Source organism: Hyperolius riggenbachi, chromosome 11 (assembly GCF_040937935.1).
Source record: "Hyperolius riggenbachi isolate aHypRig1 chromosome 11, aHypRig1.pri, whole genome shotgun sequence".
NCBI lineage: Eukaryota > Metazoa > Chordata > Amphibia > Anura > Hyperoliidae > Hyperolius > Hyperolius riggenbachi.
This window is the reverse complement of record NC_090656.1, coordinates 7724626-7746155: the sequence shown is the minus strand read 5'-3', so window position 1 is coordinate 7746155 and position 21530 is coordinate 7724626. Positions and strand designations below refer to the sequence as shown.

The 21530-nt window shown below is 44.6% G+C and overlaps 1 protein-coding gene across 3 annotated transcripts in view; it reads left to right on the top strand.

Moving 5' to 3' along the window:
- The window catches only part of ANKRD27 (ankyrin repeat domain 27), a 168001-nt gene that overhangs the window by 73190 nt on the left and 73281 nt on the right, over window positions 1–21530 (top strand). For all 3 annotated transcript variants that reach the window (XM_068260687.1, XM_068260686.1, XM_068260688.1), the window contains exons 12-14: window positions 7910–8042; window positions 12984–13073; window positions 16299–16426. In XM_068260687.1, the coding sequence (XP_068116788.1) occupies window positions 7910–8042; window positions 12984–13073; window positions 16299–16426 (351 nt within the window). The remainder of the gene's footprint in view (window positions 1–7909; window positions 8043–12983; window positions 13074–16298; window positions 16427–21530) is intronic.

Sequence of the window (21530 nt, the reverse complement as noted above, 5' to 3'; positions counted from 1 at the left end):
CAATTTGACCATCCGATAATTATCGAATCTGATTGAAATCGGATGCCAAGTTGAGAGATGTATGGCCACCTGTAATGTGTACAGCTAAAGGTTTACAGTGGACAGAAGGTAAACCTAGAGAAATGCATCCTGTGTGTATTTAGAGAGTTTAGCCCGTCTAATTCCCCCTCGTCTGCGTCTAATCATTAGAGAAGGCAGCTCGCTGGTGAATGTGGACTGTTTGCTATTCGCAGTTAACAAGATTTAAAAAATAAAATAAATAATAAAAAAAAGAAATTTGCATTCCTTTTTTTTTCTTTTTCATTAAAGTCACTTGCCGCCGACTTTAGTGGTTAATAGCAAAGCTCCCATTCCAGACTGTGGGAACTAAGGACATTTTTTTTTTTTTTCCCAAAAAGACCTTCTAGTTTTTGAGAAAATCTATTGTAAAGTTCTTGTTCTTAGTGTGGAAAATGTTTTATGTAAGGAGGGAGGGTAATGTAAGGAGGTGGTGGGAACAAGAGGGAAAAGAATAAAAAAAAAAAATCTAATAGTTTTTGAGAAAATCGATACATACGTTAACTAAGTCGGCGGCCGTTCGTCTGCCATCTGACTATGGAGCCTCCGCCAATGGCCAGATCGCGAACATTTGACCCTTTTTGCCCCCCCCCCCCCCCCCAGCCGCGCTATAGCCCCCTGAGTTTGGCGACATTGTTTCCATCTCGGAGGTAAACAAAGGGAGAGGGATTCCCTGTTTAAAACGCCCACTAGGGGCGTTACTACAGAGCAGCTCTCTCTCCCTGGCTACGCCCCCTGCCATGCCCCCACCTCCCTGCATGCTGACTGTAAGAATGAATCTCCTATTGCAGCGTCGTGACTAGGAATGATCAGTGAGATGCAAATGCTTCTGAAATAATGCAAATTTTTATGCAAATGCATGTTTGAAAATGGACCAATCAATTCACAGTAAACTCAGGTTTAAATTGATTGGTCCATTTTCAAGCTGCATATAGTTGCATATAAATTTGCATCAACTCGGAAGAATTTGCATATCTCTGATCACCCCTAGTGGTGACCTATAGGTCACGAAAGTGAGCCAGTGCGGCCCACAGGAGCGGTGGGATGCGGCGATTTTATTTATTTATTTATTTTTTGCGGCTACCTGATCCACTCAGCCCCCCGGATCAGGTAGCTTATTTAAAAAAAAAAATTGAGCCCACCTCAGGCTCTCTTTAAAAGTTATTATGCTGTTGCCTATCTTTCAGAGCAGAGAGTAAGTTGAGGTCCGCTTTAAACTGATGATCTGTTGGCACAGGGAGCTGAGGCTCCACCCACATAGGAAGGAGATTGCCACTGATGAACAGGAAGTACAAATTATGTGACCACACTTTCTGCTTAAAATGTTAATGGACTATGCAGCTATGAAGCTTGCTTCTGATTTATAAGTATGGCACTAAGGTACCCGGTTTGGGATTAGGGAATCCTCTGCAATTAACGTGGCCATAGATCTGTAGACTTGGCAGCCGATTGACCATCAGGTTCGATTATAATCAAATGGGATGAGAATGAATGCCTTGCCTGATCAACAATTTCGACCAATTTTGATCCAAAAATGGCTGCATGTACTGATCGGACATGCTGTGAAATGTCGGGCTGACATGCTTAATCAGGTGCGCGGCAGAAATGGCGTGCAATAAATGCAAACGCAACGGAAATCCCTTACTGCAAACCCCCCCCCCCCCCCCCCCATTATCTGTCTGCCCACCCAAGCTCCCTTCCATCCCCCAGGCAGTGCCCGAGCAGGTATACTTTTCCTATTACTGCATTAGGGTCCCACGTGACTACTGGCATATAGCATGTGGGGGCGTGTCTCACGTCACGTGCTGGCAACCACATGGGGGCGGAAATATGTAAGTGCAATGAGGACACTGGGCCTAGGCGGGGGATCAGGTAAAGTAGGAAGGACAGCAGCTGAGGGTGGTATGGCTGTATCCCAAGGCTGATTCTTGAAAGGATTCATGCTAACATCGATCAGTAATTGGCCTGCGGTTTATGCTGTATCCCAAGGCTGATTCTTGAAAGGATTCATGCTAACATCGATCAGTAATTGGCCTGCGGTTTATGCTGTATCCCAAGGCTGATTCTTGAAAGGATTCATGCTAACATCGATCAGTAATTGGCCTGCGGTTTATGACGGCCAACAGATTTCTCTTCGATTAGAGAAAGGTCTGTCTGTCGGACGAGCAGCCACCAAAATTGCAAGATGTATAGGCCCATTTAGAATTACAGCACATCATTTTGATTTATCCAGCATGTGTATGTTCTACATATCCCGTATCTGTCACTGCATTGTCCGCTGGCGCCAGGCTCTGTATGCAGCCATTGTCCACAGTGGGACTCTGCTGTCTTCCTCTTGTCTCCGCACAGGAGCCAAAATCAATAATTCAACATATTTACGTTATTGATCGAAAGCCAGCTCTCAGACCTGTCAGAGAAAAACGGCATTTTTATTGTTTGTTAGAGTATTAGTGTCGGTGTACTTATACTCTTATAGTGGTGCTAAAATATTGTAATAATCCGCTCTGATTAATAATGCAATATAGATGCATTACTGATTTTTAACTCTGTTAATAATGCTGGCGAAACCCAGCTATGTGACCTTTTATACCATTAAAGGGGAACTGAAGAGAGAGGTATATGGAGGCTGCCATGTTTATTTCCATTTAAGCAATACCAGTTGCCTGGCAGCCCTGCTGATCCTCTGCCTCTAATACTATTAGCCATAGCCCCTGAACAAGCATGCAGCAGATCAGGTGTTTCAGACTTTAAAGTCAGATCTGGCAAGACTATCTTGTTTCTGGTGTTATTCAGATACTACTGCAGAGAAATAGATCAGCAGGCTGCCAGGCAACTGGTATTGATTAAAAGGAAATAAACATGGCAGCCTCCGTATACCTCTTACTTCAGTTCCCCTTTAAAGGACAACTGAAGTGAGAAGAATATGGAGGCTGCCATATGTATTTGCTACTACTGCAGCCAAAGAGACCAGCAGGGCAGCCAGGCAACTGGTATTGTTAAAAAGGAAGTAAATATGGCAGCCTCCATATCTCTGTCACTTCAGGTGACCTTTAAAGTTCCGTGTCAGGAATGGGGTTAATATTGAGGGAGAAGATTGGGGAATCTGGAAGGGGATAATATTGAGGGGATAGAATACGGTTAGGCATCCAGAAAGGGCTAAGCTCATCAGGGGGTGGTTAGTATTCGTTGTCAGGAAGGGGTTAACTTAAAGAGCCGTGGTTAACCACTTCGCCCTATCTGGACGGATATATCCGTCCAGATAGGCACTGCTGCTGCAGCCGTGTGGTGCGCGCGATCGGGCACGTGCTCCCGCTGCCTCCCCGATCAGTGAAAGGGAATATAATTCCCATTCACCGATCTAAGTCCCCGTCAGAAATACCGACGCTTTCTCATCAGAGAGCGCGGTATTTCTGCCCATACAGAGCTTCCCCAGCTGCTTTGTCCTTCCTGGATGCGCGATCGTTCGCATCCAGGACTTTTTTGAATGTGGCCATCTTGTGGCCAAATAGTAAACTGCACCCACATGCATTTATTAAATAAATAAACACGTTCTATTACATCTAAAATGAGCTATTTACCTCCCAAACTAAAATTACCCAAATACATTTTTTTATTTAAAAAAAAATAAAAAAAATTACAATTAAAAAAACAGAAAACTACATAAATAGTTACCTAAGGGTCTGAACTTTTTAAATATACATGTCAAGAGAGTATCTTATATTTTTTAAAATTTATAAGCTTGTAAATAGTGATAGACGCAAAACGGAAAAAATGCACCTTTATTTCTAAATAAAATATCGGCGCCATAAATTGTGATAGGGACATAATTTAAACAGTGTAATAAGTGGGACAAATGGGCATATAAAATGCATGGGTTTTAATTACTGTAGCATGTATTAATTTTAAACTATAATGGCCATAAACTGAGAAATAATAATTTTTTTTCCATTTCTATCTTAACCAGCTGAGCGGTCTGGACGAGCTCAGCTCGTCCAGTACCGCCGGAGCCTGCCGCTCAGGCCCTGCTGGGCCGATTTGGCTCAAATAAAAAGCAGCACACGCAGCCGGCACTTTGCCAGCCACATGTGCTGCCTGATCGCCGCTGCAGTGCGGCGATCCGCCGCATGCAGCGGCGAAAGAGGGTCCCCCCAGCCGCCTGAGCCCAGCGTAGCCGGAACAAAAAGTTCCGGCCAGCGCTAAGGGCTGGATCGGAGACGGAGGACGTCGGCTGACGTCCATGACGTCACTCCGCTCGTCGCCATGGCGACGAGGTAAGCGAAACAAGGAAGGCTGCTCATTGCGGCCTTCCTTGTTTATTCTGGGCGCCGGAGGCGATCGGAAGATCGCCTCCGGAGCGCCCTCTAGTGGGCTTTCATGCAGCCAACTTTCAGTTGGCTGCATGAAATAGTTTTTTTTTTTTATTAAAAAAAACCCTCCCGCAGCCTCCCTGGCGATCTTAATAGAACGCCAGGGTGGTTAATCTTCCTGTTAAAATGCATTTACAGTAAGGTAGCTCTTAGCAAAATGTACTACCCAAAGAAAGCCTAATTAGTGGCGGAAAAAACAAGATATAGATCAATTAATTGTGATAAGTAGCGATAAAGTTATTGGCGAATGAATGGGAGGTGAACATAGCTCGGATGCATAAGGTTTTTGAAGCTGTAGGCTGAAGTGGTTAAAGGACCTCTATCCCAAGAATCGTAAAATGTAAAATACCTGTAAACGCATGCAAATAAGAAGTACGTTTCTCCGAGAGTAAAATGAGCCATAAATTACTTTTCTCCTATGTTGCTGTCACTTACAGTAGGTAAGTGTCAGCAACATAGGAGAAAAGTAATTTATAGCTCATTTTACTCTGAAAGAAACGTACTTCTTATGTGTATGTGTTTACAGGTATTTAAATTTATAAGATTTTTGAGATAGTGGTCCTTTGAGGTTAGAAGAAAGACTGGATCCGAGGCGGTGGTGCTCACACAACTACACTGAGGGAAATGGCTGTTCTGACGTAGGCAGGGCAGTGGTGTACTTGCAGCACCAGCAGTCTATTTTTTTTCTGGTCATTTAGCTGGTACTCCCACCCCTTTTTTCTTTCAATGTTTCCACTGGCTTATCAGCTGGTCATGTGACCCTTCTCACTGTGACAACAGAGGACTTCTCCCTGACAACAGCCTGACACTAGGTCGTCATGTCACTTATTAAACGACACCTGAAGTGAGGGGAATATGAAGCCTGACATTTATTCCTGTTCATTCAATGCACATTGCCTGCCTGTCATGCTGATCCACTGCCTCCAATACTTTAAGCCATAGCCGCTGAACAAGCATGCCGATCAGGTGCTCTGACTGGATTAGCTGCATGCTTGTTTCAGGTGTGTGATTCAGACAAAATCATTAGCAGGACTGCCAGGCAACTGGTATTGTTTAAAAGGAAGTATAGCACTCCAATCTGGCGAAATTATGAACTAACGGAACTGGCGGGGTTAGATTTTGGGCAAATTTGGGAAGAAGCAGGGGTGGATAAATTGTCAATGGTATGGAGTGGGGAGGGTCTTGTGCCTCTAAATTCAATTGAACATATGTGGCACTCTGTTCCCAAGAGAGCTCTGCAATTTCAATATTTACGATTTAAAGCGGTATCGTCACCATAAAAATCAAATTTCAACAGCAACTGGTGTGAGTGTATTAAGTGATAAAGATGCTTAGCATGCATTCAAAACTTTCAAAACTTTTTCTGCTGTTATGATTTGGAGTTATCACATACTTAAGGAGCACTGGCCCTTTAGTAGTCGTGCCAAAGAATTGCATGCTGGGTTTTTTTTTTTATCTATAATGTATTCCTCCTCTTCCCTTTATTTCCCTGCCAGCTACTTATCTGAAACATGATCCCCTACTCACTTGTGTTTACAAGCAAGGCTGAGGTGACTCAGCGATTGGAGGAGACAAGAAAAAAAGTAAAGGGCAGAAATTACATCACGAGTTAGTCTTAACTGTGGGCAAAAGACATGGCCCCCCACCAGGAACAGAATTCTCGTCATTTACTATATAACATTCACTGAAATCAAAACGTGGACAGTATAATACATGTGTTATGTAAGCAGATCAAGTATTTATCTACTTATATATGTGTTTTTCCCCTGGCATAGTATGGCTGATCCTACTGCTTTCAGCACGCAATTAAGAAACAGGCAGAGACATATAAGTTCAGATCTCAATTATCCCCTGTACTCAATATGGTGGCCCACGCAATGACCAAACAAGGCCTTATCTCCCAATGTTATCTTATGTTACTTGAGGATTTTCACCGGAAATTCCCCCTGAAATGCAGAGCTATGTGGACTAAAGATATTCCGACCCTATCAGATCAAGACTGGTTGGAGGCTCTTCAGGCTATACCCCTGTTATCAGTAAATGCTACCCAAAAGTTTACACAGCTTCAGATAGTTCATAGGTCTCATTACACACCGAAACGACTATTTAAATTTGGCCTACTTCCCTCACCAGTTTGTCCTAGATGTGCTAGAGACCACGGGGACTTGCTTCACATGCTCTGGAATTGTCCCAAGTTGAGAAGATTTTGAATGCTATAGACCACATTTTTAATTTAAAAATCTAACGTTCGGAGGTGGTCTGTGTGTTGGGGGCATTTGAGGATGGCACAATATCGGATCATACTAGGGTTGAGTGATATTTGTGGCTAGAAAAATTGATTCTTCAATTGTGGAAAAATCCAAACCCTCCTACTATAAATATGTGGATAGTGCAAGTAAATGCTTCTCTAAAATTGGAAAAAAATATTTACAAACACAGGGGGGCTGTGGGTAAGTTCGAAAAAATATGGTGCAACTGGCTGGCCGCACATGATTATGTAGATCCAGATCTTATTAACCTCCCCGGCGTTCTATTAAGATCGCCAGGGAGGCTGCGGGAGGGTTTTTTTTTAATTAAAAAAAAACTATTTCATGCAGCCAACTGAAAGTTGGCTGCATGAAAGCCCACTAGAGGGCGCTCCGGAGGCGTTCTTCCGATCGCCTCCGGCGCCCAGAATAAACAAGGAAGGCCGCAATGAGCGGCCTTCCTTGTTTTGCTTAGATCGTCGCCATAGCGACGACTGGAGTGACGTCAGCCGACGTCCTGACGTCAGCCGCCTCCGATCCAGCCCTTAGCGCTGGCCGGAACTTTTTGTTCCGGCTACGCTGGGCTCAGGCGGCTGGGGGACCCTCTTTCGCCGCTGCTCGCGGCGGATCGCCGCAGAGCGGCGGCGATCAGGCAGCACACGCGGCCGGCAAAGTGCCGGCTGCGTGTGCTGCTTTTTATTTGAAGAAAATCGGCCCAGCAGGGCCTGAGCGGCAGCCTCCGGCGGTGATGGACGAGCTGAGCTCGTCCATACCGCTCAGGAGGTTAAAGACCCGATTTTGGCACACATTGGTGTATCTAGAAACTCTGTTAACATTAGATAAGATGTGTTTGAATTTGCTGTATCTCTGTATATTATACTTTTGATGCACGAAAGCTCCTACCTTCAACTATTGTATATGACTTGTGAGACCTCAATAAACTGAGTTTTGTTGATCAAAAAAATAAAAGTATGGCAGCCTCCATATTCTTCTCACTTCAGCTTACCTTTCAAGTGTTTGTTCAATCAGAAGGGGCGTTGTATTTATAGGCAGAGTTTTGCAGGCCAAGTCTTCCTTTGGAATTGTATCTTGAGTAGTCTGAATGGTAACATGTCCTTTGCTCCATTCACTGGTCCGTCTCACTTTGAACTATGTGTTGGACCATATTGATTTTTTTTCCCCTTGATATTTGTGCTTTAATTTTTGTTTTTTTGTTTTTATCTATTTTTTCTTCACCAGGATTGCAAACTTTAGTTATATCAAGAACTTTAGATTCTGCAGTACGGGCAAAGATGAGCTGGGTTACTGTCTGACTTCTTTCGAGGCTGCCATTGAATTCATTCGACAAGGAAATCTGTCTGCAACAGCAGCAGTGAGTGAATACCATATCTATAGTGATTGTGCTGGGTGACTTTACATTCCTGTTCAACCGTCTGTACCTCCCTATGCACAAAGGCTTTATCACACAGAATAGAAGTGTTAACTGCAGTAACAGACTACCCAGCAAGCTCATGGTGAAGCAGAACTCCCAGGAGTGTGTAAGGGGCTACAATGGTCCAAAAAGCCTCCTTACTAAAATGCAAAACACAAGTTTGCCTTCTTAAAGGGACCCTGAACAGACCTACTAAAACCAAATCTGAACTTACCTGGGGCTTCCCCCAGCCCCCCGTAGACCGTGAAGTCTGTCGACGACTTCTGTGGTCCCACTGGTGGCCCTGTAAGTGTGGCGACTGCAGGCGAAGTGATGCGCATCCTGTCCGCGCACCCAACTTGCAACTTGATCAGAAGTCCTACTCCAACACCCAGAGTACAGTAAGAGGGCTTTTTGGACCATTGTAGCCCCTTACACACTGCTAGGAGTTCTGGCTCACCATGAGCTTGCTGGGTAATCTGTAACGCTGGGTACTTCAAGTCCTACCCCATACAACCATATTAATCCATGCCATGCACTGATGAGGATCAACCAATCCGAAACAGTCTGCATGCATGTTGGGATTACTGCAGCTCTGTACAATGAACAAGCTGACACATTATTGCATTCCAGCGGTTCTGGAGGTGTGGCTAGCTTACAGGGACAACAATGGGTTATTTGCATATTCAGCAGTGATGCATTGTGGGAGACATCATCTGCTCACTCCAACCTGAATTATCGCTAATTCCTTTTGTTTAAAGAGAATCTGTATTGTTAAAATCGCACAAAAGTAAACATACCAGTGTGTTAGGGGACATCTCCTATTACCCTCTGTCACAATTTCGCCGCTCCCCGCCGCATTAAAAGTAGTCAAAAACAGTTTTAAAAAGTTTGTTTGTAAACAAACAAAATGGCCACCAAAACAGGAAGTAGGTTGATGTACAGTATGTCCACACATAGAAAATACATCCATACACAAGCAGGCTGTATACAGCATTCCTTTTGAATCTCAAGAGATCATTTGATCATACAAGTCTTCCTTCTTCCATCTAAGAAATATAGCGAAAATCAAACACCTTATCCCAGCTGAAGACCTACCTGCCCTGGTTCACGCATTTGTATCCTCCCGCCTAGACTACTGCAACGCCCTGTTCATCGGATCTACAGATAAGGCTCTGCGCCCCTTACAGCTAGTACAGAATGCTGCAGCCAGACTCCTAGCCAATGCCCCCCGCAGCTCACACATCACCCCAGTACTGCAAACTCTTCACTGGTTGCCAGTAAAATGGAGAATCAATTTTAAGATCTGCCTGCTGACATTCAAGGCTCTACACCACATGGGACCCAAATACATAGCGGATCTATTGGAACTTTATGCCCCTCCACGCACCCTCCGCTCTGCCAACAAGATGAAGCTGGTTATTCCCAGGATACACTTAACATTTGGTGCTCGGGCCTTTTCCTACGCAGCCCCTACTCTATGGAACTCACTTCCACAATCAGTACGAGAGGCTCCTTCTCTGGACAGCTTTAAAAAAAGGCTTAAAACTCACCTCTTTTCCCGAGCCTTTGAGACTGCATAATGCAGGGTCACAGCGCTTTGAGTCCCCAGGGAGAAAAGCGCTATATAAATATTATTGTTATTGTTGTTATTATTGTTATTTGTGTGTTTCTTTCCCCCTGCAGCTCACTGAAGAGTTACAAGCTGATTGTTTCTTCTTGCAGACAGCTCTGCCCGGTTGTCTGTAATTCTGCAGTATGTGACTCATCAGTATGTGAACAGAGGATTTATCCAGCTTGTAAAAGATAAGAGAGCAGAGAAAAGCTGGCTAATGTAAATAACACACACACACAGGGGAGTGTGCATAGAGGGGGCATGCATAGCAGATCACACTGAAGAGTTGTAAGCCTTCCAGACACAGGAAGACAAGTCCGACAGGGGAAAGATAAGCTGATTTATTACAGAGATGGTGATAGTAGAAAGTGCTGCAGTAAGCCAGAGCACATTATAATAGGTTTAGGAACCTGTAGGATGGTAGAAACCACAATGACATTTTTGTTACAGAGTCCCTTTAAGGAGGCAAACTTTTGTTTTTCTGCAGTACAATAAACCATTCAGTGCTATTACTGACTGGGATGTATACTTATGCTACGGTAGGTACACACAATGCAATTTCCAATCAGATCGACAGGTTGAAGAGATCATTTCTGACATGTACCATCTGCTCCCGATCGATGTTGTGCAGTAATGATCTGAAAAATTCAGATTATCAATCTGGGGAAGATCGAACATGTCAGAAATGATTGGGTTAGCCCGTCAATCTGATGTGAAATTGCATCGTGTGTACCTGGCATAACGTGTTGCAATATAAGCTGGCCTATTTTATGTGTCATTGCTAGTTCTGAGCAGTCTCTGTGCTATCCCTGTACCATGATCTAATAGCTGGTACACTCCATGCAATTTTCTCTTAGGAACTTATTTCCGATTGAGAAAAAGATCTGATCAGGCAAAGAGTTGTACAACCCACTGATTGCCAGCAACTGATACCAGCTCAAAATCGATCTTTCTTGGTCGGAAGTAGATCAAACATGCTGGAAAATATCAACTAAATACTGTCTATTTTTCCATGTGTATGTTTTTTTCAATCCACTTTTGATCGATATCTAATTGCAAAATGATAGAAATCTTATCTGAATTTGGAGAAATTGAATACGTGTGTACGCTAGCTGTTTTCTTTAGCTGATCGATGTCAAATCTGAATATTGATCTGAACACTTGCATCGACTCTGAAGGGAAAATTGCCTGGGGTGTACCAGCCTTAAAGGACATGCTAGGCAACCTCTACTTACCTGGGGCTTCCTCCAGCCCCTTGCAGCCGATACATCCCCCGCCGCAGCTCCACTCCCCTTGCTAAGTCGTCTTCTACTGTGCCTGCTCGAGCGCCTCTGTCAATCACTCGCACATGCACTGGAGTGTTGTGCGCGGGCGCAGTGGTTCTGGGCCTGCGCAGAACACTCCAGCCCATTTGCGAGTTATTGGTTGACAGCGGCGCTCGAGCAGGCACAGTAAAGGGCAAGGTCAGCCTCTGCACCGACGGGGACCCCGGGCCGATGGCTGTGAGTGGAGAAAGGGGCTGGAGGAAGCCCCAGGTAAGTAGAGCTTGCCTATATCAATAGTAGACAAGCAAATTGACATTTGGTTACAGGTACTCTTTAAATAGTCATAGCGTGTGTCGTGCTGATGCCTGTAACTCTGCTCTCTCACATTGCTGTTATCTGTAAAGCAATCAGTACTGTTTACTACTGTGCGGACTGCTTCACAAATGAATATTTCATTGTCTTCTGGCTTCCTGAGCTCTGAAAACTTGCTAATAATTTAGTGCATTAGCAGAGGAAGAAATATAAAGTATATGACTGTAGTAATTCATGGCATAACGGCTGTATAAAGCCTCTACTCACTCTAGATGGTTCTCAACCTGCAGCCAGTCAGGAATCTAGTGCATCTACATTTGTCCCGTAAGATGTACGTGAAATCAGGAATAAGAAAGAATTTATACTTACCCGGGGCTTCCTCCAGCCCCATAAGCACTTCTGTGTCCCTTGCTGTCCTCCCGAGTGCCACTGTTTATTTGCAGTCAGCCCTGGTAACTGCCTCAGTTGAGCCAGTCGTCTCTTCTGTGCATGAGTGGACGAATTGGTTCATTGCGGCCAAATGGAGCCACCCGAGAGGACGGTGAGGGAGGCAGCGTTGCTCAGGGGGCTGGACGAAGCCCCGGATAAGTATCAAATCTTTTTTATTCCTGATCTCAGGGTTCCTTTAACTGTCCCAAAGAAATTTGAACTACCGGATCATCTGGTCCAAGCGCAGGCTGACCTTGTTCTTCTACTTACCTGGTCCACTAGTGAAGCGTGTGTACAAAATCTGGACTGAACTATCGACTGAAGGAGTGAGTCCCGGGCCTTGCAGGCAATCAAACTTGTGAAATGTTTACTCAAAGCTATACAGATATGAAAGAAAAACTGGACAGGTTACTAAATGAAGCAGAAATTGCAGAACGAATCTGTGTCAACAAAACAAAAGAAAGGAGGATAAACAATGCCGCTACAAAGAGATGGAATATTAGCAACTATGAAATACAACTGGCAGAGAGTGATGGGCTCACGGGTAGAAAAGTAGCCGAATCTGTGATTCTAATTAGGCTTAATAGCCTCAGGTGTGTGCATGGGAGACAGAGGGTTAATTACCCAGATGTCCGGGCGCTTCTATGCGTATCACAGGGTCGCACGCGTCCAATGGGATGCGTTCCACGACTTAATACAATGCACTTCCTCCTTCCGGCCGAACGCATGTTGATAACCCTCCCACAGCGTCATGTGAGCAGCAGGGTTCTGACATCACACTATGGGAGCCTTGTTGCATTGTGTTTCCAACTGGCAAAAAAGCAAGCAGCATCTCCTTCCACTGACATCACCTGCCAGCAGTAAAAATGTCACCATGTGATGTCAGAATGTAAATCAGGGAGAGGAAATATTTTACAATGGGCAAACACTGACTAAATCATTTATACATAATTATTGTAAAAATGAGGCACTTTTTTTTTTTTTTTTTTTAATTACATTGTTTTCACTGGAGTTCCTCTTTAAAGAAACATCGCTGCAAGTATCATCTGGTGGGGACAAGGCTTTAGGCTCAAGGTTTACATCGAGTCTGTCTCATCTGTTGAAACTACATTGTATGGGCATCTTTACAGTTCTGTTACATCAATGACGTGCCATTGCATCCTATATCTAATAGGAGGATGTATGTGGAAGAAATGGATGGTCTTTGTTACATTACAGATTGTCTGCCTTGTGACGCAGTCCGGCTCGTGTGTCTCACTCCTGCTGCTTTGTATGTTTTAGGAGTCTGAAGGGAACGATATGTCGCTGCTTTGGCAGAGGATGAACTTGATGTCCAGAGTCCCCTCCGCACCCATTGACTGCTTGTTTAAGGTACTTCAGTATTCTAAGCCCAACATAAAAAAACCCAGACTCTTAGCCATATGGTGCTAAATAGGGCCGTATGTAACAAGGCTGAAGAGTCAGAGCAATTTTTGGGTACCTGGAGTCAGGAAACAATGCACCAACTCTGACGCCTAATAAATTAAAAATGTTATTAAAATAGAAATTATGATCAAATGTTCTATTTCTCAGATAATAGTCGTCATAAATAATAATAAATAATACATATGTATGTATGTATGTATGTATGTATGTATGTATGTATGTATATATGTACAGTAAAAGCAGTGCTTAGGTAAACCAATCAAAAAGTAGATACTTGTGCTGCTGCAATAAGTCACCATATTTTTAAAGTCATATATATATATACTGTATCTTTCGGACTATAAGAGACACACCTAGAGGACACAAGCAGGGGGAAAAAAATTACACACACACACACACACACACACACACACACACACACACACACACACACACACACACACACACACACACACACACACACACACACACACACACACACACACACACACACACACACACACACACACACACACACACACACACACACACACACACACACACACACACACACACACACACACACACACACACACACACACTCTCTCTCTCTCTCTCTAAACCTGGTGCATCCATGGTGAAGTGGCATTGTGTGGATTATACCTCATTTGTACCTCATGACCCCATGTACCTCTTCTGTCTCCCTGCGTCCTCCGCTGTCCCCCTTGTGTCCCCCTCTATGCCCCTGTATGGGCACACTACAGGGAGTCCCCGACATTGCGGTGGGTTGGAGGTTGGTATTGGCAGGCGTTCACAAGTCAGGAACTCCCTGCATTTGGACTATAAGACGCAGTGACTTTTTTTTCCCCCCACTTTTGGGGTAGAAAATGTGAGTCTAATAGTCCAAAAAATACTGTACATATGATTGTGACTGTGTATCTGATTTGTAAACCGGAATCCTATATAATAAACTGCCTGTTGCTGCGTCCTCCTGTGTCCGTGTGTCGTGCCTGGCGCTGGTGCGCAGCACACGGGTGGACGTCTGAGAGGGGGAGATGGGACCGCAGCCACGCGTACGGTCCCGTGGGGGGGGGGGATGGTGCTTCGCTGCCGAGGCCTAGTTTCCATTTTTTTTTTTTTTTAACGAGCGGGCCTTTTAACCCCTTTGCCGGTCCAATTCCCGTGGCAAGGGGGCAGCAGAGCACTTTTTAAAAAAAAATGTTTTACATTTTTTAAAATCATGCAGCGAGCCCAGGGCTCGCTACATGATAGCCGCTGAGCAGCGGCATCTCCGCAGCCACTCCGATCGCCTCCGGCAATCAGAGTAAGCAGGAAATCCTGTTCAGACTGGGATTTCCTGCTGGGCTTCCCCGGTCACCATGGCGACGGGGCGGGATGACGTCACCGACGTCATAGACGTCAGAGGGAATCCCGATCCACCCCTCAGCGCTGCCTGGCACTGATTGGCCAGGCTGCGCAAGGGGTCTGGAGGGGGGGGGGGCGCGGCGGGTTGCGGTGGCGATCGGATGTTACAAGCAGCTAGCAAAGTGCTAGCTGCATGTAACAAAAAAAAATTATGCAAATTGGCCCAGCGGGGCCTGAGAAATCCTCCTGCGCAGGTTACCCCAAGCTCAGCTCAGGATAACCGGCAAGGAGGTTAAAGTACCTCTTTTGCGAATTAGGAAAAAAATAAAAAGTGGTTTATGCATAAACTATTAAACATCCTTCTTAAATAGTGTAAAAAAAAATTTTTTTTTTTTTATTTTTTTTTTAAATGAATGGTTTGATCAATACAACATGTAATGTAAATAGTGACAGATGACGGACTGGAAGGCTAAACCATTTGTTAGGGGTGTTTTTTTTTTTTTTTTTAACTTTCATTTCACAACCATAACTCCTGCCTACCTACTTTTTAGTGGTATAATCCACTGCCAGCAGAAATCGCCATTATAACTAACAGCTGAGCTCCACTGAGCTCCTCAGTAGGTGTTTACATTTTTTCTAGGCAACCAGAGGGCCTGTGCAGGGAGTCATTTGTGCAAAGAGTCATAAGCTGCTTGGAGAATCAGCCAAAATCAGTCTACACCATATGATTCTTTGTCAGATTTGATTCGATTCATTGATTCGATTTGATTCAATCTGACATGTCTGATTCATGATTCAATTCTATGTCCCCCTGTGCCTCTTCTATGCCTCCCTCTGTGCCTCCTCTATGCCTCCCCTGTGCCTCCTCTATGCCTCCCTATGTGCCTCCTCTGTGCCTCGCTATGTGCTCCTGTGCCTCTTCTGTGTCCCCCTGTGCCTCCTCTGTGCCCCCCTGTGCCTCCTCTGTGCCCCCCTGTGCCTCCTCTATGCCCCCCTGTGCCTCCTCTATGCCCCCCTGTGCCTCCTCTATGCCCCCCTGTGCCTCCTCTGTGCCTCGCTATGTGCTCCTGTGCCTCTTCTGTGTCCCCCTGTGCCTCTTCTGTGTCCCCCTGTGCCTCCTCTATGCCCCCCTGTGCCTCCTCTATGCCCCCCTGTGCCTCCTCTATGCCCCCCTGTGCCTCCTCTATGCCCCCTGTGCCTCCTCTATGCCCCCTGTGCCTCCTCTATGCCCCCCTGTGCCTCCTCTGTGCCTCTTCTGTGCCCCCCTGTGCCTCTTCTTTGCCCCCCTGTGCCTCTTCTATGCCCCCCTGTGCCTCTTCTATGCCCCCCTGTGCCTCTTCTTTGCCCCCCTGTGCTTCCTCTATGCCCCCCTGTGCTTCCTCTATGCCACCCTGTGCCTCCTCTATGCCCCCCTGTGCCTCCTCGTGCCTCTTCTATGCCCTCGTGTCTTCTTCTGTCCCTGTCTTTACAGGCACTTGACACAGTACCAGGCCTGTTTTGTATATGCTCCATTTTATAGCCTGAGGAAGCGGGTCACTCCAGTGAAACATGTTGTATTTTACTGGAGCATGTAAATATATTGTTTTGCTGAGAATTGATCGGCATTTTCTGGTGTCTGCCGGGAGGAGGCAAGTCCACCATTACCTCCTCATTTTAAAGCGTTTTAGATCTTTTTATCCTTCTGGCGCCCCTATATCCCCATACTATTGCCTTGAGTGTGGGTAGAATACATTGCGGCATCCTTGTGAGGAACTGTTTGTGTATCCGTATTGCTGAGCACAGTTCTATGCTCACTCCTCCTTACACCCTTGTCTCTCTTTTTGGCAGAACATCGCCTCTGGCAACCGGGAGGAGGTGGAGAAGATGCTGAACCAAGGCGATGCGGATGAAGAGGTGGTGCAGAAGATGTGTCACCCGCTCTGCTCCTGCGACAGCTGTGACAAGCTGGCATCCGGGTAAAGACCACTCTATTACCCTTCACTGAAGAATGCTGTGTGTGAACTGTCTGTGTTTTGAAGTTATAAAGTTGCTTGTATTTGTCACCTTTGTTTTTCCATCTATAAATCGCCCTCTGGGTTATGGAATTAGAACTTAGATGAGAAATAAAACAAAGAGCAAATATTTTTATTTTATTTTTTGGACTGTTTTTTTTTTTTTTTCTAGGTCAAAAACCTCTCAAATTTCTCTGTGCAAACAGTCCAAGCGCGGATCTACAGTCCATAACCAATACTGTTAGTTATCTTCATATATAGTCCACTTCAAATGACGTGTCCACAATGCATAACGATTTGTGAGAAACGCAATATACCACCAGGGCACCCTTCCGGGAACCAGAGGCGAAGCACCCTCATGTATTTTACCATATATATCAGTGGGAACACTAGAGAAAACCCTTCTCTCTGTTTCATCCTTCACTGCTCATCCTGCTGGTTTCAGCCCTGATAAAATCCCTGACTGAGCATTCAGTCTGGCTTTGCTCAGGAATCATTATAGCGGTGTCTGTCTTCTCTGATGTCTTTTCAAGCCCAAACCTGCCCCCTTCTGGCTATGATTCCTGAGCAAAGCCAGACTGAATTTTATCATGGCTGATAACAAGCAGGCTAAGCAGTGAAGGATGAAACGGAGAGCAGCGTAGGTGTTTTCTGTAATGTTCCCACTGATATATATATATATATATATAGTAAAATACATGAGGGTGCTTCGTCTCTGCTTCACATTAAGTTGGTCAGACTGCACTCTTATGCAAGGAACCTCCCTGTGCCTCAAGGTCCTGCAGCTTTTAGATCTTCTATATAATTAGGCGGAATGCCTAAAAAAACCCCTCTCACATAGCGTGCCAGATGAAGTAGTTGGCTCCGGGACCAGTTGCCATACAAACTGCGGCTACAAATAGTGGGTGGGATTTGTAACCGCAGCTGCCTGCTATTTTATTGGGCGTCTCTGCTATTTGTTGCCGCTCTTTGTATCTGCTATTCGTAGTCTTAATTTGTACGTTATTTTATCGCACACCCTTTATGGGCGCAATTAATATTGGTGCATATGGGGTACTCAAACTTCTGCAGCAGTTCCGGCGCCCATTTTGACCCCAGCGCATGTCCTACACGGATCGATTTGAATCCTCCGCTCCATCAAAAATAGGGATCTGGATTGAATTGTGATTGATCAGATGCCCATACTTTGGAATCAAGATTTGTTTGATCTTCTGCATGATCTGATGGGGAAAAAAAATCAGTCAAACTGACCATTCGATCAGTTCAAGCACCGTACACTGTACAATTGATTCAGATTCGATTGGAAGTGATGTCATACACCTATCGTTCTGCGCGCATCTATCTATCTATCTATCTATCTATATATATATATATATATATATATATATAAGAAATCCGATATTGCTGAAAATATTGCCTCAACAATGGGATATTAACCCTCCTGGCGGTATATTAAAAACCGCCAGGGGGCAGCGCAGCCGTTTTTTTTATTTATTTATTTTTTTTAATCATGTAGCGAGCCTAGGGCTCGCTACATGATAGCCGCTGCTCAGCGGCATCCCCCCAGCCCCGCCGATCGCCTCCGGCGATAGGCGATCAGGAAATCCCGTTCAAAGAACGGGATTTCCTGGAGGGCTTCCCCCGTCGCCATGGACGTCGTGACGTCTAAGGGAGTCCCGATCCACCCCTTGCCGCTGCCTGGCGCTGATAGGCCAGGCAGCGCAGGGGGTCTAGGGGGGGCTGTGTTGCGACGCGGATAACGGCGATCGAGCGCGGGGCGGCGGCGATCGAAGTGCTGACGCAGCTAGCAAAGTGCTAGCTGCGTTCAGCAAAAAAAAAAAATTACTCAAATCGGCCCAGCAGGGCCTGAGAAAACCTCCTGTGCGGCTTACCCCGGGGTTACCGCCAGGAAGGTTAATAAAGACAACAATACCGATTTCTCGTAAGTTCTCGGTGGTCGTTTGGCAAAGAAATACACATCAACAACAGTATAAATAAAGTTTATATTGCAAGTGGTATTTGCGATACAGGTACAGATATTGATGTATTACAGTAAGCGACAAGTACAGAGAAATTGGACCATATAAAAACAAAGCTTAGGAACCAATGCCCACAATTTATACCTTAATACATAACATTAATGCAGCTTCCCACTAAATCTCCTAAATACAGCCCACTATGCGCAGACCTATTACAGCCTTACCACAGCCCGCAGCCTTACCCCAGCAGATCCAAACAAAAGCCCCCCCTAACCACATGGTCAAAGACTCTATATACTTCTTGACTCCACCCCTTCACCACACATCACTTCCGGCTCAATATCATTGGCTGAAAGGATGCTTTTCAGCAGATTTGAACTTTATCTCCGCCTAAGGTCAGTTAAGCAGGAAGTGAATTCTTTTGTCTGAAACATGTGCTCTAAGAATGGATTTTCAAACAGTCCAATTCTTACAATCCCCCACTTGAAGGTGATCGAAATTTATGAGAGAACCTTCACAAAAATGTAACAGTCCATAGATCCATGAATGGGATTAAATTGAATTCCAATGTCCATATAAAGAATCCATCAATGTAAATTTCCCACAAAAAACGGTCCATAAAGTTCTCCTTTTATGCAAATATTTTCCAAATTGCAGATGTAAAAGTTCATAACGACTCCAGTGGCGATGCATTCAGTCTCTTGCACAGTCCCAGAAGTTATTAAGACGTCTGCAGATAGCACATCCGGCTCAAGGTTCCAGCACACTGGATTCTTGGATAACCTACATTTGCGCAAAATAACAGAACACAAAACAACACAGTTCACAGAATCACAAGTCCTACCCCATTATTTACTTTAAGCAGCTTTGATAGGACTTCTGATTGAAAATGATAATGATATATCAAGACACTGCATGGGATCCATCGAATTTTCCAAGATTATCAATTTAGAGACTAGCACATGCTCTGTCCACCACTTCTCCAATATCAGGCCACGCCTAGAATGCACACATCTGCAATTATCTGCCCAGCTCACAGTCTCAGCTCTCTGATCACTCACCACTCTGGGTGGTCACACTCCAGCTCTGTGTGGCTTCCATTGCCGAGTCCCTCTCCCAGCTCACACTGGTTCACAGTGGTTTTGCGCGGTTGCTGAGATTTTAACTTCTATGGCAAGTTACACCTGCCTTTCCACTTACTCGGCCCGCACTGACAGTACCACGTCACACTCTGGCAGCACTCAAGCATGCCACTTACCAAGCCAGGATGGACTCATGAGGCTCCCACACTCAGTTTGTGAGGCACACGGCACCTCACATCATGCCACAGATGCTGGGAAATTAGCCAAAGAGCTCCACACTCCGTGATTCTGAAACAGACAGGTTAGCAGACAAAGCACAGCAATGGGACCTCATTATGCTTTCATAGCTACAAAAGCATATGCGTGCACTATATTACCCACTAAGTACAATAGTACTGCAAACTGAGCCAATCACTAGGGTCACCCATGTCTCTGTACATCAGCATCATCTCCAATTGTGACTCTGTAAACTTGCAACACATAGAAAACATTATAAAAACACAACCGACTTTGATATCTGGACTGTAACACTCTAAATGCAATGCCATTACAACTTTCTGCAAAAGGATCTCTGTTAGATGTAGACATACACAGTTCAATCCCAATACACAGTTATACAATCTTGTGGACCTCTAACTGCAGACTGCATTTACAAAAACACATCTGCAGGGTGAAGATACTCATAATGAGTGCACATGGGGCTTTCAACATTTGCTGAATCTGATTAATAATTCTGGCTAAATCTTGGCTGAGATATGGTCTGCATATTGGATCTGTATATTTAATTATTTGGGCATTTACCTTAACAATATGAACAGTTTCAATTGTGCTTTCTGCAACAAAACATCTGTACTAGAGCAAACATCCCCCACTTGACTATCTATAAAACCCCAACCCAGTAAAAGGATTGAAAGCAAAAACTGTTGTTGTGTGCTTTGCAATTCTCAAGTATATACAAAGTACCTGAAACAAAGCTCATAACCAGAAACAAAAACCTCCAGATTGAACAAGGCCTTACCATTTGTTCATCAACATAATTGACCTTACATTACAAATTTTAAGGCATTTTAAATCTGGTTTTCCCGAAATAAATTGTTGCCTTTGTAAAACGCTATATTCAAAAACATTTCAATGGCCCGCAACTTTGTGCATGGATCCTTACAAGAGGTGAGAAAACAAAAATACAATCTCACCTGCCATGCCTTCAGGCCATTCACAAAGCCCTCTACTATAGTAAAGTAACAAAGGCACCCCATTCAGATTTACATAGCTACAGTCAGCACCTGAAACTACAACAGTAATTTAGAATTTAACTTTTGTGACTGTAGATAAAATGATCAGTTAAATAGGCTTATTCCTAACTCTAAAAAAATATGTTAGGATCCTCTTTATACATACATGCATACATAGACACACAAACAACAAAACACAGCCGGGATCTTCTTTTGTTCCTCAGTTTCCTACTAAATAGAAACTGAAAAACCATTATTAACATTTGACAAAGTTCCTCCTAGGAAAACTGTGCTCTGGAATGTTCCTCATTGTTCTACATTCCAGTATCTCCTGCTTTATTTCACTGACCTCCTGAGCAAATTTCCCTCGAAGCCAACTTACCTCAGCTTGTAATTGCTCAGTCTGTGATCTGAGAACTTTGTAAGGAACCCAGGCTCTATGCTGGCTCCTCTGCCCGTTCCCCCACCTAGGAGAGTACACCTCAGTTTCTCTCCTCCTGGTAAGGAATTTGTTACCTCTGAAATAATTCTGTCTGTCTCTCCCAAGTGACGGGCAAAACTGTTTTATGTGGCCCTGCTCCCCACATTGAAAGCACCGCCGGGTCTCATGCCTTCTCTGGGGCTTATTCACTATATGTACAGCGCTGTCCCTTACAGGCTGCACAGCAAACACCTTATTGAAATGTCTCTTGTGCTGCACTGACCATTTGAAAGGGTTCCCTTTCAAATCATCTCTTGGACTCTCTAAAGTCCTGTTCCCCTGAATGGGCCTTTC